The sequence below is a fragment of the Triticum urartu genome, chromosome 5A (assembly GCF_056163025.1).
Source record: "Triticum urartu cultivar PI428250 chromosome 5A, HENAU_Tu73, whole genome shotgun sequence".
Taxonomy (NCBI): domain Eukaryota; kingdom Viridiplantae; phylum Streptophyta; class Magnoliopsida; order Poales; family Poaceae; genus Triticum; species Triticum urartu.
In genome coordinates this window covers 661,378,976-661,395,763 of record NC_141877.1, presented here as the reverse complement: position 1 = coordinate 661,395,763, position 16,788 = coordinate 661,378,976, and the positions used below count along the sequence as shown (strand labels likewise).

The 16,788-nt window shown below is 44.9% G+C and overlaps 2 protein-coding genes across 2 annotated transcripts; one reads left to right on the top strand and one right to left on the bottom strand.

Moving 5' to 3' along the window:
- The first annotated feature begins 11,683 nt into the window (after positions 1 to 11,683).
- LOC125507616 (riboflavin biosynthesis protein PYRD, chloroplastic) lies at positions 11,684 to 14,393 on the top strand. The gene is made up of 3 exons (XM_048672144.2): positions 11,684 to 12,229; positions 12,900 to 13,198; positions 13,678 to 14,393. Exons 1-3 carry the CDS (start codon positions 11,927 to 11,929, stop codon positions 14,264 to 14,266), a joined length of 1,191 nt encoding a protein of 396 aa, XP_048528101.2. The 5' UTR covers positions 11,684 to 11,926; the 3' UTR covers positions 14,267 to 14,393.
- Positions 14,394 to 15,775: 1,382 nt separating this feature from the next.
- LOC125511544 (xyloglucan endotransglucosylase/hydrolase protein 31-like) lies at positions 15,776 to 16,787 on the bottom strand. The gene has a single exon (XM_048676943.2). The coding sequence runs from the start codon at positions 16,659 to 16,661 to the stop codon at positions 15,918 to 15,920; it is 744 nt and encodes a 247-aa protein (XP_048532900.1). The 5' UTR covers positions 16,662 to 16,787; the 3' UTR covers positions 15,776 to 15,917.
- Between the last annotated feature and the right edge of the window lies 1 nt (position 16,788).

Below are 16,788 nucleotides of genomic sequence, written 5' to 3'. Positions count from 1 at the left end.
CACATATCGCATGAACGAAACGAATCCGAAAACATACCGATACTTGTTGAAGAAAGAGGGGATGCCTTCCGGGGCATCCCCCAGCTTAGACGGTTGAGTCTCCTTGAATATTTACTTGGGGTGCCTCGGGCATCCCCAAGCTTGAGCTCTTGCCTCACTTCCTTCTTCTCACATCGAGACCTTCTCGATCATTGAACACTTCATCCACACAAAACTTCAACAGAAAACTCGGTAAGATCCATTAGTATAATAAAGCAAATCACTACTCTAAGTACTGTTGCAAACCAATTCATATTTTGTTTTTTCATTGTGTCTACTGTAATATAACTTTTTCATGGCTTAATCCACTGATATGAATCGATAGTTTCATCAAAACAAGCAAACTATGCATCAAACACAGAATCTGTCTAAATCAGAACAGTCTGTAATAATCTGAACATTCACCATACTTATGATACTTCAAAAATTCTACAAAAATTAGAAAAAATAAAAAATTTGTATAGGAAGATATTTCAAAAATAATCAGAACCATTTGACGTTCTAGCTAAAAATGTAAAATCGCGCACTACAGCCAAAGTTTCTGTCCTGCACCGTACAAACCATCAAGCAAATGTGAACATCCTAAAGGCAAACCTTGGCACATTATTTTTATAATACAATGGAATTGTACAAGGGGATAATTATTTTTATTGAAAAGTTTCTGTAATCAAGATTCACAAAGTTTCCGTGAGCATGAACAAAGTTCAAGGCTAGCTCCCACTTCAACAATGCTTGTCTTTCTCACTTTCGCTTTCCTTTTTGAAAAAGTTTTGGGTTCCCCTCTTTATTTTTGTTGTTTTTAAACTATATGAAAGCACTCAACAGAAATAAATGACTCCCTAAAACTTCCGGGTTGTCTCCCTGGCAGCGCTTTCTTTAAAGCCATTAAGCTAGGCGTATAGTGCTCAAGTAAAGAATCCACCCGGATCCCAAGGTATATCAAAGCCAATTTTAATTAACAATGATTTGTAATTTAGTAGTGAGCACAAATTAACATATATCGTACAACAACGAAGTCTAACTCTCTTCCTATGCATCGGCATGTCATAAAAGAACAATTCATGCACACATAGTAAAGGCCAATGCATAGTATAAACAGTTTCTTGCAATTTTGTTGTATTGGAAACATAGAGAGGTGGAGATATAGTTCATCTCTCATAATAATTGCAAGTAGGAGCAGCAAGCACATGCATATTATATTCATCAAAATCATCATGTGCAACGGTAAAAGGCAACCCATCAATATAATCCTTAATTAGTGCAAACATCTCCGATATAGTGTAGTCGGGAGAATTCAAAAAGATAATAGGACTATCATGCGTGGGTGCAATAGCAACAACTTCATGTTTAACATAAGGAACTATAGCAAGTTCATCTCCATAAGCATAATTCATATTGGCATCTTGGCCACAAGCATAGCAAGCATCATCAAAAAGGGATATTTCAAAAGAATCAACGGGATCATAACAATTATCATAGCATTCATCCTTCGGTAAGCATGAAGGGAAATTAAACAATGTAGGAGTTGAAGAGTTACTCTCATTAGAAGGTGGTCACGGGTGATCAATCCGCTCTTCCTCCTTTTGTTCTTCGCTCTTCTCCTCATCTTTCTCATCCAATGAGCTCATAGTTTCATCAATTTCTTCTTCCATAGACTCCTACAAAATATTAGTCTCTTCTTGGACAGCGGAGACTTTCTCAATAAGTGCATTAATTTCATAATTGTATTCATAATTCTCATAACAATATTTAAGGATAGCTAAATTTTCAGGTCTATAAACCGAATCATCAAAATCTTCAAACTCTTTAAACATAGATTCAATTTCATAAGCACCCATAAAAGCACCAAATTCTTCTATTTGTTCCACATCATAGTAATCATATATACCATTAGCATAATAAGCTAAGGTTTTATTATCATTAAATTTTCATAAAAAGGGAAGGTGTGGAGCCTTCATCCTAGAGCAACAAGTATAATCATAACTCAAGCATACTTGCCGAGCATACCACTTCAATATATGAATTTGATCCCATAATAGTTTCCCTTTTTGTGTCAAGCGGTAATCCCTAAAGTATTCATGTTGATCCAACGTTACTCCCATTACATAATTGAATGGGGTTTTCTCAGGATTATTAAAGTAGTACATAATATCTTTCACATAACCAGCATCGAGGGTTTTAGGAGGTTCCCCATCTCCATGAGCAGAAAGTACACCTAATTTTTTGGTATTTCGTGTTCCATATCCATAACTGAAGATAAAGAACAACTAAGAACAACAAATAAAAATTACTTAGTGATAAAGAAAACAAGCACACACGAGAATATTCACCCCACGCTATTGCTCCCCGGCAACGGCGCCAGAAAAAGGTCTTGATAACCCACAAGTATAGGGGATCGCAACAGTTTTCAATAAGTAAGAGTGTCGAACCCAACGAGGAGCTAAAGGCAGAACAAATATTCCCTCAAGTTCTATCGACCACCGATACAACTCCACACACGCTTGATGTTCGCTTTACCTAGAACAAGTATGAAACTAGAAGTACTCTGTAGGTGTTGTTGGATAGGTTTGCAAGATAATAAAGATTACGTAAATAAAAAGTAGGGGCTGTTTAGATTAAGAAACAATAAAGTAAATATAGCGAGTGTGGAAAAGTGGTGGTAGGAGTTGCGAAATTGCCCCTAAGCAATTTACTACTTTACTAGACCGATAGCAAGTATTATGTGGGAGAGGCCATTGCTAGCATGTCATCCCTGACTTGGAATTCTATGAACTTATGATTGGAACTATTAGCAAGAATCCGCAACTACTAATGTTCATTAAGGTAAACCCAACCATAGCATTAAGATATATTGGCCCCCCTTCAATCCCGTATGCATCAATTTCTATGCTAGGTCGAAGCTTCTGCCACTCTTGCCCTCCAATACATAGTCCTATCAACGTACAACTAACCCTAGGGTGTGATCCACGCGCGCAATCATATGATGGGAACCAAAGGACAACAACATAACCACAAGCAAATTAAATCAATCATAGCAATTCATCAACCACCGATAGGACAACAAAAATCTACTCAAACATCATAGGATGGCAACACATCATTGGATAACAATATGAAGCATAAAGCACCATGTTCATGTAGAGGGTACAACGGGTTGCGGGAGAGTGGACCACTGTAGATAGAGGGGGGAAAGTGATGGAGATGTTGGTGAAGATGGCGGAGGTGTTGGTGTAGATCGCGGTGATGATGATGGCCCCCGGTGGCACTCCAGTGCCACCGGAAGAGAGGGGGAGAGAGCCCCCCTCCTTCTTCTTCTTCCTTGACCTCCTCCCTAGATGGGAGAAGGGTTTCCCCTCTGGTCCATGGCCTCCATGGCAATGGAGGGGCGAGAGCCCCTCCAAGATTGGATCTGTCTCTCTGTCTTTCTCTGTTTCTGCGTTCCCAGATTCTTCCCTTTCAGTGTTTCTTATATTCCCAGAGATCTGTAACTCCGATTGGGCTGAAATCTTGACACGATCTCTATCCGGAAATTAGCTTTCTTGCGGCGAAAGAAGGGCATCAACCTTATTACGGGGTGGCCACGAGGGTCAGGGGCGCGCCTTCCTCCCCAGGGCGCGCCCCCTACCTCGTGGGGCCCTCGAGCATAGTCTCGCGTGGATTCTTCTTCCCAAAAATCATATATATTCCAAAAAAAATCTCCATCAGTTTTTATTCCGTTTGGACTCCGTTTGATATGAATATTCTACGAAACAAAAAACATGCAACAAACAGGAACTGGCACTAGGCACTGGATCAATATGTTAGTCCCAAAAATAGTATAAAAAGTTGCCAAAAGTATATGAAAGTTGAATAGTATTGGCATGGAACAATAAAAAATTATAGATACGACGGAGATGTATCATACGCACACAACTAGGATCAAGAGAATTAAACCATATCTTAGCATCACCCTTTAATGAGAACGGAAATATTTTAAGGATATAAAAGTAACGAGTTCTCTCATCTTTAGTGAACAGGGTGGCTATATCATTCAATTTAGTAAGATGTGCCACAACAGTTTCAGATTCATAACCATGAAAAGGATCAGATTCAACCAAAGTAATTATATTAGGATCAACAGAGAATTCGTAATCCTTATCGGTAACAAAGATAGGTGAAGTAGCAAAGGCAGGGTCAGGTTTCATTCTAGCATTTAGAGATTGCTTACTCCATTTAGCTAATAATCTTTTGAGTTCATTTCTATTTTTGCAAGCTAGAATAGCTAAAGAAGCTTCTTGATCAAAAACATAACCCTTAGGAATAACAAGTGATTCTTCATCATCACTTTCATCAGTATCATCAGATTCAATATTTTCAATCTCTCTAGCCCTAGCAAGTTGTTCATCAAGAAAATCACTAAGTGGCACAGTAGTATCAGGCATAGATGTTGTTTCATCATAAGTATCATGCATAGCAGAAGTGGCATCATCAATAACATGCGACATATCAGAACGAATAGCAGAAGCAGGTGTAGGTGTCGCAAGCTTACTCATAACAGAAGGTGAATCAAGTGCAGAGCTAGATGGCAGTTCCTTACCTCCTCTCGTAGTTGAGGGATAGATCTTGGTTTTTGGATCTCTCAAGTTCTTCATAATGATAAGCAGATATATATCCCAAGTGACTCAAAGAATAGAGCTATGCTCCCCGGCAACGACGCCAGAAAATAATCTTGATAACCCGCAATTATAGGGGATCGCAACAGTTTTCGAGGGTAAAGTATTCAACCCAAATTTATTGATTCGACACAAGGGGAGCCAAAGAATACTCTCAAGTATTAGCAGCTGAGTTGTCAATTCAACCACACCTGGAAACTTAATATATGCAGCAAAGTATTTAGTAGCAAAGTAATATGATAGTAGTGATAACGGTAACAAAAGGTAACAGTAGTAAAAGCAATGTTTTTGGTATTTTGTAGTGATGATAGCAATAGCAACGGGAAAGTAAATAAGCAAAGAAAAATATATGGAAAGCTCGTAGGCAATGGATCGGTGATGGAGAATTATGTCGGATGTGGTTCATCATGTAACAGTCATAACCTAGGGTAACACAGAACTAGCTCCAGTTCGTCAATGTAATGTAGGCATGTATTCCGAATATAGTCATCGTGCTTATGGAAAAGAACTTGCATAACATCTTTTGTCCTACCCTCCCGTGGCAGTGGGGTCCTTACGGAAACTAAGGGATATTAAGGCCTCCTTTTAATAGAGTACCAGAACAAAGCATTAACACATAGTGAATACATGAACTCCTCAAACTACGGTCATCACCGGTAAGCATCTCGATTATTGTCACTTCGGGGTTAACAGATCATAACACATAATAGGTGACTATAGACTTGCAAGATAGGATCAAGAACACTCATATATTGATGAAAACATAATAGGTTTAGATCTGAAATCATGGCACTCGGGCCCCAGTGACAAGCATTAAGCATAGCAAAGTCATAGCAACATCAATCTCAGAACATAGTGGACACTAGGGATCAAACCCTAACAAACTAACTCGATTACATGATAGATCCCATCCAACCCATCACCGTCCAGCAAGCCTACGATGGAATTACTCACGCACGGCGGTGAGCATCATTAAATTGGTGATGGAGGATGGTTGATGATGACGATGGCGACGGATTCCCCTCTCCGGAGCCCCGAACGGACTCTAGATCAGCCCTCCGAGAGGGTTTAGGGCTTGGCGGCGGCTCCGTATCGTAAAACGCAATGATTTCTTCTCTCTGATTTTTTTCTTCCTGAAACTCAATATATGGAGTTGGAGTTGGAGTCGGAGAGGCAACAGGGGGCCCACGAGGTAGGACGGCACGCCCTAGGGGGGCAGGCGCGGCCCCCACCCTCGTGGAGAGGTGGTGGCCCCCTGGCCTTCATCTTTTGTAGGTATTTTTCTTATTTTCTGACAAGTGGCTCCGTGAAGTTTTAGGTCATTCCGAGAACGTTTGTTTCTACACATAAATAATACCATGGTAATTCTGCTGAAAACAACGTCAGTCCGGGTTAGTTCCATTCAAATCATGCAAGTTAGAGTCCAAAACAAGGGCAAACATGTTTGGAAAAGTAGATACGACGGAGACGTATCATTGCTTATGCCATGCTTAATTAGCTAGGAGTTTATAATGGTTTACCTTGCGTGCTAACATGCTATTAAAATGGTTGTGATGTGGTATGATAGGGTGGTATCCTCTTTTGAACGATTCCAGTGGCTTGACTTGGCACATTTTCACGCATGTAGTTGAAACAAAATCAACATAGCCTCTACGATATTTATGTTCATGGTGCATTATATCCTACTCATGCTTGCGTTCGGTGTAGATTAATTTTAATGCATGTTCATGACTGTTGTCGCTCTCTAGCTGGTCGCTTCCCAGTCTTTTTCTAGCCTTCACTTGTACTAAGCGGGAATACTGCTTGTGCATCCAATTCCATAAACCCCAAAGTTGTTCCATATGAGTCCACCATACCTACCTATATACGGTATCTACCTGCCGTTCCAAGTAAATTTGTATGTGCCAAACTCTGAACCTTCAAATAAACATTCTGTTTTGTATGCTCGAACAACTCATGTATCAACTAGGGCTGTCTGTATCTTCCATGCTAGGCGGGTTATTCTCAAGAGGAGTGGACTCTGCTCTTCACTGATGAGAAAATGGCTGGTCACTGGGATGCCCAGTCCCATGCTTTATGCAAATCAAAATAACTGCAAACAAAACTCCCACGGGACTCTTGTTAGTTGGAGGCACTCGTTGTTTCGAGCAAACCATGGATTGATGCTTGTTGGTGGAGGGAGAGTATAAACTTTACCATTCTGTTTGGGAACTGCCTATAATGTGCGTAGCATGGAAGATATCGAGATCTCTCGATTGTTATGTTGACAATGAAAGTATACCGCTCAAAATATTATTCATATCTATTTCAAAACCGAGCTCTGGCACCTCTTCAAATCCCTGCTTCCCTCTACGAAGGGCCTATCTATTTACTTTTATGTTGAGTCATCATCCTCTTATTAAAAAGCACCAGTTGGAGAGCACCGCTGCATTTGCATCCATTACTGTTAGTTTACATTGAGTATGACTTGACTGGATCTCTTTTACCATGAATTACAATGTCTAGTCAGTCCTTGATCTTTAAAGGTGCTCTGCATTTATGTTTTGCAGTCTCAGAAAGGGCTAGCGAGATACCATCTTGTCATATCATATCATGATTATTTTGAGAAAGTGTTGTCATCCGAGATTTATTATTATTGCTCGCTAGTTGATTATGCCATTGATATGAGTAAACATGAGACCTAAGTGTTATTGTGAATATGGTTAGTTCATAATCTTTGCTGAAAACCTGAATGGTGGCTTTACATATTTACCACAACAAGAGCAAACAGAGTTTGTAAAAGTTTTTCTTTATCACTTTCAGTTTATCAACTAAATTGCTTGAGGACAAGCAAAGGATTAAGCTTGGGGGAGTTGAGACGTCTCCGTCGTATCTACTTTTCCAAACACTTTTGCCCTTGTTTTGGACTCTAACTTGCATGATTTGAATGGAACTAACCCGGACTGACGCTATTTTCAACAGAATTGCCATGGTGTTATTTTTGTGTGCAGAAATAAAAGTTCTCGGAATGGCCTGAAAATCGACGGAGAATTATTTTGGAATATATAAAAAATACTGGAAGAAAGATCCACGCTAGGTGGGCCACACCCTGTCCACGAGGGTGGGGGCGTGCCCTACCCCCTGGGTGCCCCCTGCCTCGTGGGCCCCATGACGCTCCACCGACCTCAACCTTGACTCCATATATTCACTTTTGGGGAGAAAAAAATCAGGGAGAAGGATTCATCACGTTTTACGATACGGAGCCGCCATCACCAATTTCATGATGCTCACCGCCGTGCGTGAGTAATTCCATCATAGGCTAGATTGACGGTGATGGGTTGGATGAGATTTATCATGTAATCGAGTTAGTTTTGTTAGGGTTTAATCCCTAGTATCCACTATGTTCTGAGATTGATGTTGCTATGACTTTGCTATGCTTAATGCTTGTCACTAGGGCCTGAGTGCCATGATTTCAGATCTAAACCTATTATGTTTTCATCAATATATGAGAGTTCTTGATCCTATCTTGCAAGTCTATAGTCACCTATTATGTGTTATGATCCGTTAACCCCGAAGTGACAATAATCGGGATACTTACCGGTGATGACCGTAGTTTGAGGAGTTCATGTATTCACTATGTGTTAATGCTTTGGTCCGGTACTCTATTAAAAGGTGGCCTTAATATCCCTTAGTTTCCACTAGGACCCCGCTGCCACGGGAGGGTAGGACAAAAGATGTCATGCAAGTTCTTTTCCATAAGCACGTATGACTATATTCAGAATACATGCCTACATTACATTGATGAACTGGAGCTAGTTCTGTGTCACCCTAGGTTATGACTGCTACATGATCGATCGCATCCGGCATAATTCTCCATCACCGATCCAATGCCTACGAGCTTTTCATATATTGTTCTTTGCTTATTTACTTTTCCATTGCTACTGTTACAATCACTACAAAACTCAAAAATATTACTTTTGCTACCGTTACCTTTTGCTATCGTTACCACTACTATCATATTACTTTGCTACTAAATACTTTGCTGCAGATATTAAGTTTCTAGGTGTGGTTGAATTGACAACTCAGCTTCTAATACTTGAGAATATTCTTTGGCTCCCCTTGTGCTGAATCAATAAATTTGGGTTGAATACTCTATCCTCGAAAACTGTTGCGATCCCCTATACTTGTGGGTTATCAGAGGCGGCGGCGGACGTCGGCGAGGTGGAGTCGCATTCTGCAACGCCCTGTATGGCACATCAATCCAGGCGCCACAACCACATCGTGGTGGACGTCGGCGGCTCGTCCCCGGAGGGATTCGTCGCCGATCTGACGTCCACCGGCACCGTTCGTGTTCCGGTCTCCGATGATAAAGAGTAGGACTTGGGAGACGGCGGTGCCTTGAGTCCCGTGAGCTGGCTCGTGTCCCATGCCCTACCCTACCTTGCCACCGACCGGACCAACACTCTGAGGGGCGTAACCAGCCGCTGGACATGGCCAGGGTGGAGCCGGGCGGGCGGGAGCGGAACCAGACGAAGCTCCCATTAAAGATCTTTTTGTTGCATGTCTTAATATGAATTTGAGGTTTCTAATTTGAGGTATCCGGATGTGTAATGCATTTTTTGAGGGGCGACCGGTCACTGTTCGCGGACACGTCCGGGCGCATCCGCGAGCGTTTGAGGGGTCGGATTTGCCAAGTCCGACTGTAGATACTCTTACCAACTCAAATTTGAGGAGTTAAGAAGCCACAGACTCCCGCTAAACTTAGCTCTCTAATTGTTTTTTTCTTTACATCACTAGTTCATACAAAAGGCATTTAGAGCATTTATAGCCGGATGCCTCAAACCATCACTCATACGCCCGCGGACGCGCCCGATCAGTGACTAGACATGAGAGAGAAGGAAAAACGTGACCCAACCGGACCCTTCATATCATCCCTATATGACTGGGCTATCCGTGAACCCTCATATCCATCTCAAATATGGGGAGCATATGAGGGCTTGTGGACGCGCTCGGGCATTCCGCCACATCGGACGCGGTCGCACCCCGTACCACCTTTTCTCTTTCTTTATACATTCTTCTATTTCTCTCTCTTTATCTCCACCAATCACATGCATGTGACCGGGCATATGCGAAGAAAAATGAGGAGTGTGGTTGCGTGGACGGATAAATAGGGGCTCAAAACGGGCACGCCCGGTCATTAACCGGGCGCGTCCGCGAGCGTTTAAGAGTTCATATTTGCTATGTCCCGTTGTAGATGCTCTTAGCATACATGGTATCTATAACAGAACCCTTAAATTTGAACTTCTTAAATGTCTTCTTAAACCTTAGCTCCTCCAATTTGAAGAGTTAAAAAAACATGGATCTAACCCAGCCCCTAAAATTTAGCTCCCTTATTTTTTAAAAGAAGTCTGACATGAGTAACCCTCAAATTAGATCACTAGTTCACCCAAAAAAAAATTGACTTGAGTACGCTGCAACAAGCAATTGATGTACCACAATAGACACCATTTGCGTAGGGAGGCTCATGAAAACTTTATTTGGTAGATCAAGATAAGCGCCACCGCATAATAACCCTCCCCCCTGCCCCAAAGGAAAAAAGAGCTCCATCTAGTATCCCCACCCCAAAAGCTTCATGGTGGAAGAGTAGTGGGACAACGACCTACCGGCGGAGGTAGGGCGACTACATGGCGCACCCGAAAAATCTCCTTTCTAGGGTTTAGAGAGGAGATAGTGGTTTGATGGATCGTAGATAAGTAAAGTTAACCAACCAATATAGTATAGAATTTGAAGCTCATATCTTGCAAATGGGAAATAAGACCAGTAGGGGGAGCATCCCCTACGTTTTTTAATTAAAAGGAGAACGTAAGACACAACATGCGAGTCAAGGCAAGTTGAGGCTCGAACCAGCGTCAGCTAAGAGACACCACTGCGCTTTGGCCATTGGGCCAGGAGCCCGGAAGATTGACGCCTTTTCGCTCTATTAAGGTTCAGAAGGGTCGGGCCACCCCCAAATGCAACTCTTCGCCTAGTTGGTACAACACGGTAGAATCCTCACGGCGGAGAATTTTGCAATCCGTGGATGGCCACACAATTTGATCTGTCATCTCTTTCTTGCATTCATTGTGACTTCCGCTCACCTATGTCGAGATTGCGCCTTCTCCTAGGAGGTATGGAGGATTGTCAATGCTGCCAAGGAGATGACCATGCCAAGCCCGTCTAACGCTGATTCTTCCATAAACCCGTGGTGGGTTGGGTTCCTCGCGAGTGCCTCTGAGCGGAGCGTGAGGGAGCGTAGTGAGATCATGACATACTTGCTCTGGAACATTTGGAAGGAGAGGAACTGTCGTGTATTCACCGACAAGAGGATGACCTACCGAGAAGTGGCTAACCAAGCCTTTGGCGGATATTTGCTTACACAGATCTAGTTGTTTTCTCTTTTCACGAGTAGTTCGCATGCCGTTTAATTAAAAGGCAACACTCATGTGAGTTTTCTCGAACAAAATCTTGCAAATTGTGAAAATAAAAAGTCTTCTTTTCTTCACGGGAAAGTGAAATATCTTCTGAGAGTGCAATGGACATTTAAAAAAAATGCATTGCCTTTTAGTAAAATTTAGAAGATATATTTCCTCCGGTTCAGAATATAAAGTGTATTGATTTTCGTGCAAGTCAACCAGTTGAAAGTTTGACCAACATTATAGAACAAAATAGAAACATCTGCAATACCTAATAGATAAAATATTGAACTACCTTCCATGATCGATCAAATGATATAAATTTCATATTGTGGATATTGATATATTTTTCTCTCGTTTTCCGTCTTTGGGCCCACCTGTCAAAATACCCCCGAGTCATTTTTTCTCCTATGCTGCGGTTCGGCCGGTCGGGTGCGCTCGGGTGAGGAAGGGAACAGAGTCTCCTTCCTCTGCGCGCCGCGCCGCGCCGCCCCTCACCGTCGAGCTCGCTGCCGCGCGACTCCTCCCGCCAAGCTGCGCCGCGCCCCTCCCCGTCGGCATCGCAGCCGCGCCGGGATTCCTTATCCCCCCAGGACCGCGCGACGCCGCCTCCCCGTCTCCGGCCGCCGCGGCCTGAGCAGCTCCGCGCGGCGGCGAGACCTCGCCGGTGTTGCCTCGCAAGCCGGCCACGCCAACCGCGACAGCTGCACGCAGGCAGTCGAGGCAGCTTACAGGGAATCCAAAAGCCAGGCTCGGCGCCCCCACATCTCGCTGGATTGGCTGGCCTCCTCTCTTCGGTCTGACATGATCTCCTCCTCGCTCTTCTCGCGCCCCCGCCTCGCCCCGCGCCCCGCATCCGCCGCGGCCTCCCCCTGCCGCGCCCGCCTCGCGGTCGGCAGCGGCGGCGCGCGCGGGCTCGCGGCCGGCGTGCGGTGCCAGGCGCAGGCGGGGGACATGGACGCGCACTACATGCGGCGGTGCGTCGAGCTGGCGTGGACGGCAGCCGGGCACACCAGCCCCAACCCCATGGTGGGCTGCGTCATCGTCAGCGAAGGCCAAGTCGTCGGCGAGGGATTCCACCCCAAAGCCGGGCAGCCCCACGCCGAGGTCACCCCTCTCACCCTTCTTCTTCTCAATTTGATGCTCACTCTTTTTGGACTACCAAGGATTTGTCGGATGATGTTTATTGCAAGCCTGTGAATTGAACAACCATCTACCAGTAGCCTGGCCTGTTAGCAGTTCACAATCTTCATATGATCCCTAATTTCACATATATTTTACTCATTCAGGAAAAACCAGCGCTACATTAAGCAGTACTGTTCCAATACTGCATTATGTCATAAATTGTTCACTTCTACTGCAGCTGTCCAGCAGATGATAGATACATCTAACACCAAACAAATATTTAGGAAATATCACTTGTAGCCAGTATGTCAACAGTATGCAGTAGTTTTCAGTCATACACAACAATATGATCTCAGCTAATGCTATTATGAAGAAATAAATTGAAAAAATGTCTTACATTATGAGACGGAGGGAGTACTATTTAGGAAATATCACCTGTAGTCAGTATGCCAACAGTATGCAGTGGTTTTCAGTCATACACAACAATAACCAGCACCTATGTAGTATTCGGCTATTACCCTATTACGTATAGGTAGCAGAACCTATGTTTTTTGCTTGCATAAGAACTTGGGCCACTAAAGTACAATGGTGCTGATAATTTCATAGGCTCGTAGCCAAGTATGGTGTTGCTAATATGTGGCTCTATCTGCAGGTATTTGCTTTGAGGGACGCAGGGCATTTAGCAGAGAATGCAACAGCTTATGTGAGTCTGGAGCCCTGCAACCACTACGGGAGAACCCCTCCCTGCACTGAAGCACTCATCAAAGCCAAAGTTAAGGAGGTTGTGGTGGGGATGACTGACCCAAATCCTATTGTAGCATCCAAAGGGATTGAAAAACTCAGAAATGCCGGCATAGATGTAAGGGTTGGCGTGGAGGAAGCATTATGTCTCAGATTAAATGAGGCTTACATTCACCGTATGCTTACTGGGAAGGCCTTTGCAACTTTGAGGTAAATATCCAACTACAAGTATCTTCCTAGGATTCTAGTATTTTTGCTAATTTATAATTATAGGTGTAGCATAATTTTGAAATCTAAGTTGCACAAAAGGGCAGCCCCGGTGCATGTAGCTCCCGCTTGTGCAGGGTCCGGAGAAGGGTCCGACCACTTTGGGTCTATTGTACGCAGCCTTTCCCTACATTTCTGCAAGAGGCTGATTCCAGGACTTGAACCCGTGACCTGTTGGTCACAAGGCAGCAGCTTTACCACTGCGCCAAGGCTCCCCTTCAAATCTAAGTTGCACAGCATGTTCAAAATTTGTGTTTCACATCTGTGGTTAAAAAACGTAGGGTGCTCATTGCTTCAGCCATTTTAGTGTAGTAATGTTTAATGTTTATAGTTTGTACTGTTGCATATCAGGTGCGTTGGTTCTTTTTGTCTGAATATGATGTGTGCTGCTGCTGATGTTTTATCTGTTACACTGAAACCAGAACTACACTCTCGATGAACGGAACTGTCATAAATCAAATTGGGAGCGGAGCTGATCAACCAGGAGGATACTACTCGCAACTAGCGAAAGAATACGACGGAGTTATAATTTCAAGCGACATGGCCAAGGCGACTACCTTACCAATATCACGCGAGGCTGGCGCAAAGCAGCCTCTTTACATCATCATAGCGCAGGGAGAAGGTTCCAAAGTACACATCCCGTTTCTCAATGAAGAGTCTGCATCTAACGCCATAGTCCTGGCTGATAGTCCCGTCGCCGTGGAGCCATCGGGAGTCAGCGTCTCAGTCCTCGACCAGATGAACCTAGAGTCCATCCTCCGACTTCTCGCGGATCGAGGGTTGTGCAGTGTGCTGGTTGATTTCCGAGATGCCGGAGGCGTCCTGGTGCCGCTGCTGAGCAAGTTTCAAGAGGACAAGCTGGTGCAGAAGGTTGTTGTGGAGCTCTCACCTGTCTGGGTGGTGAGCCCAGGGCCGAGCGACCTGGCGTTTGGTGGCAGCCAGTCGTTTCCACTCAAGAACGTGGAGCACAAGGAGGTGAATGGAACTTTGCTGCTTGAGGGATATTTGTAGCATCTTATCTTTTCTGTCTGAGGATTTGTGGCCTCCTGTTGTAAACACCGAGCCATGTGAACTTAAGCCTGAACCCGCGTCCGCTTTGGAGTCGCACTACACCGCTTTATAGTTTCACTTGGAGTAATGAGCGGTCAAACCCGACTATGTGCAAGCTCGACTCCATCTTTTGCAATGTCGAGTGGGACATTAAGTTTGACACCCACATTCTCCATGCACTTTCAAGCTCCCTGTCTGACCATTGCCCGATTCTCCTTGCTGATGAGAGGGGCCCTGGATGCCCTTGCAGTTTCAAGTCTGAAAACTTTTGGACAAGGATTCTGGGATTTATGGATATTACGCAGCATGTTTGGCAGGAACCATCCACCCACCTTGAGCCATGCCAAATCTTGTTAGCTCAAGAAAGCAAGCTTGCATCTCTCCAAGTGGAGCAAGGGGCTCTTCTCCAAAGGTAGGCTTCAACTCCACGCCGCCTTGTTGATCATCCTTCAACTCGACATCACCCAAGAATCGTGACCTCTCTCTCCTGACGAGCAGGATCTGAGGGCTAGGCTTAAGAGGAGGGTTACGGGCCTTGCCGTATTGGAAAGGGCACGCAAGAAGCGTTGATAACATCAAGGAGGGTGATGCCAACACAAAAAATTTCACCTTGGAGTCAATAGGAGACGACGAAAAAGCACATCCATAGGCTAAAGCATAACAATGGTTGGGTAATTGATCACTTGGTGAAGGAAACTATTGTCCAGAGTCATTTTTCCAATGCCATTGGTAGGGGTCATGCAACAACCCAAGATTTTAATTGGGAGAACCCAAATTTGGGGCACACAGACCTAAAGGGCATTGACGAACCATTCACGAGAAGGAGGTCAAGAGTGCCGTGGACCAAATGCCGAGTGACAAGGCACCCAGCCCAGATGGCTTCACCAGCGCTTTCAGTGCTATAAAATACGGCGGCATTAACAGATCTCATTCAAGAGGGGGAGAATGAAGATACCACGAACATTATTCGTAGTAGGCATGCTTGTTTGTGGGAAGGAGATACTCCCTTTGTTTTTATTTACTCTGCATATTACAGTTGACTGAAGTCAAACTTCATAAAGTTTGACCAAATTTATATGAAAGAATATAAATATTTACGATAACAATTTTATATGATGCGAAAGTGCGCTCAATAATGAATCTAATGGTATTGATTTGTAATTGTACATGTTAATATTTTTGTCTATAAATTTTGTCAAAGTTTATATAGTTTGACTTTGACCAAAGCTAATATGCGAAGTAAATAAAAACGGAGGGTGTACGTTTTTTTTTCCGAATAGGGAAGGAGATACGTTAGCTATGTTGATGAAGACCATCATCGTATTAACCACACGTATTTTATGTGGTCCATGTATTTTGCACTAATAATATTATGGGTTCAATCTCTCTTTTTTGACAGTTATGGGTTCAATCTCTGTTATTATAAGAGTATTGTCTAAACGTACTATGCAACATTAAGAAAAACAAGTGTTCAAATGAACTGTGTGTGTTTCATTGTTTTTCCTCCACGGCAAATAATTCATGAATCTTTTATTGCAGCGCTCATGACCAAGATAGTATAGCTAATTCCACATTGCTGGTGGCACGATCAGAGGCGGGACAACGCCGACATCTAATCTTTACCAGCTTCGGCATCAACCTCCTCCTCCCCCGCAGCACCGGCCTCATCTCCGGCGTTCGCATCATCCTGACATTCTTCTTCCTCTCTCACAACGGGCACCCTGACGTCTCTGTAGCTGCAGACGTAGGGCGCGTCGCGGCCATGGTACGTGCCGGTCCACTTCCCCTCGTCGACGTCGCTCGCGTCCCACAAGGAGGCGTACAGGTACATGGGCTTCTCCGGCCACGGCTCCCCCTCGCGCCGCTCCTCCCGCCGGATCACCTCCCCGTCGACGCGCCACTCCACGGCCTCGGCGCTCCACGCGACGGCGTAGTGGTGGAACCCGTCCGAGGAGTCGAAGGGGAGTTGGTGGACCATCTCCCTGCCGCCGCCCCCCGCCACGAACAAGTTGGTCTGCACGGCGCGCTTGTCGTTGCCGAGGAACTCGAAGTCGATCTCGTCCATGTCGCTGGAGCCCTCCAGCGACGACAGGTAGAGGTTGTAGTTGAGCCCCGCGGTGTCTCCGGCGGGGGCGCGGACCGCGGCGGCCACGGCGCAGCCCGGCAGGAAGCGGCCGCGCGACCGCCAGCGCGCCCCGCCGCGGTGGTCGTAGGTGACGTGGATCTCGCCGGACGCCGGCGCGTGGTGGCAGGCGTCCGGCGTGTAATCCACGGCGATGCGCTCCAGCGGCTCCGTGCCCTCAGGGCGCAGGTGCTCGTGCTGGTCGTCCGGCGTGACCTCGCACTCCGACGCCATGGCGGATCGGAGGATGGGAGAGCGCAGGAGCGGGGTCGAGGTGGTGGGGTTTTAAGAAGGAATGCAGCTTGAGGCTCAAGTTCTCATGGCTGAGTGTTTACAACAGGAGGCCACGAATCCTCAGACA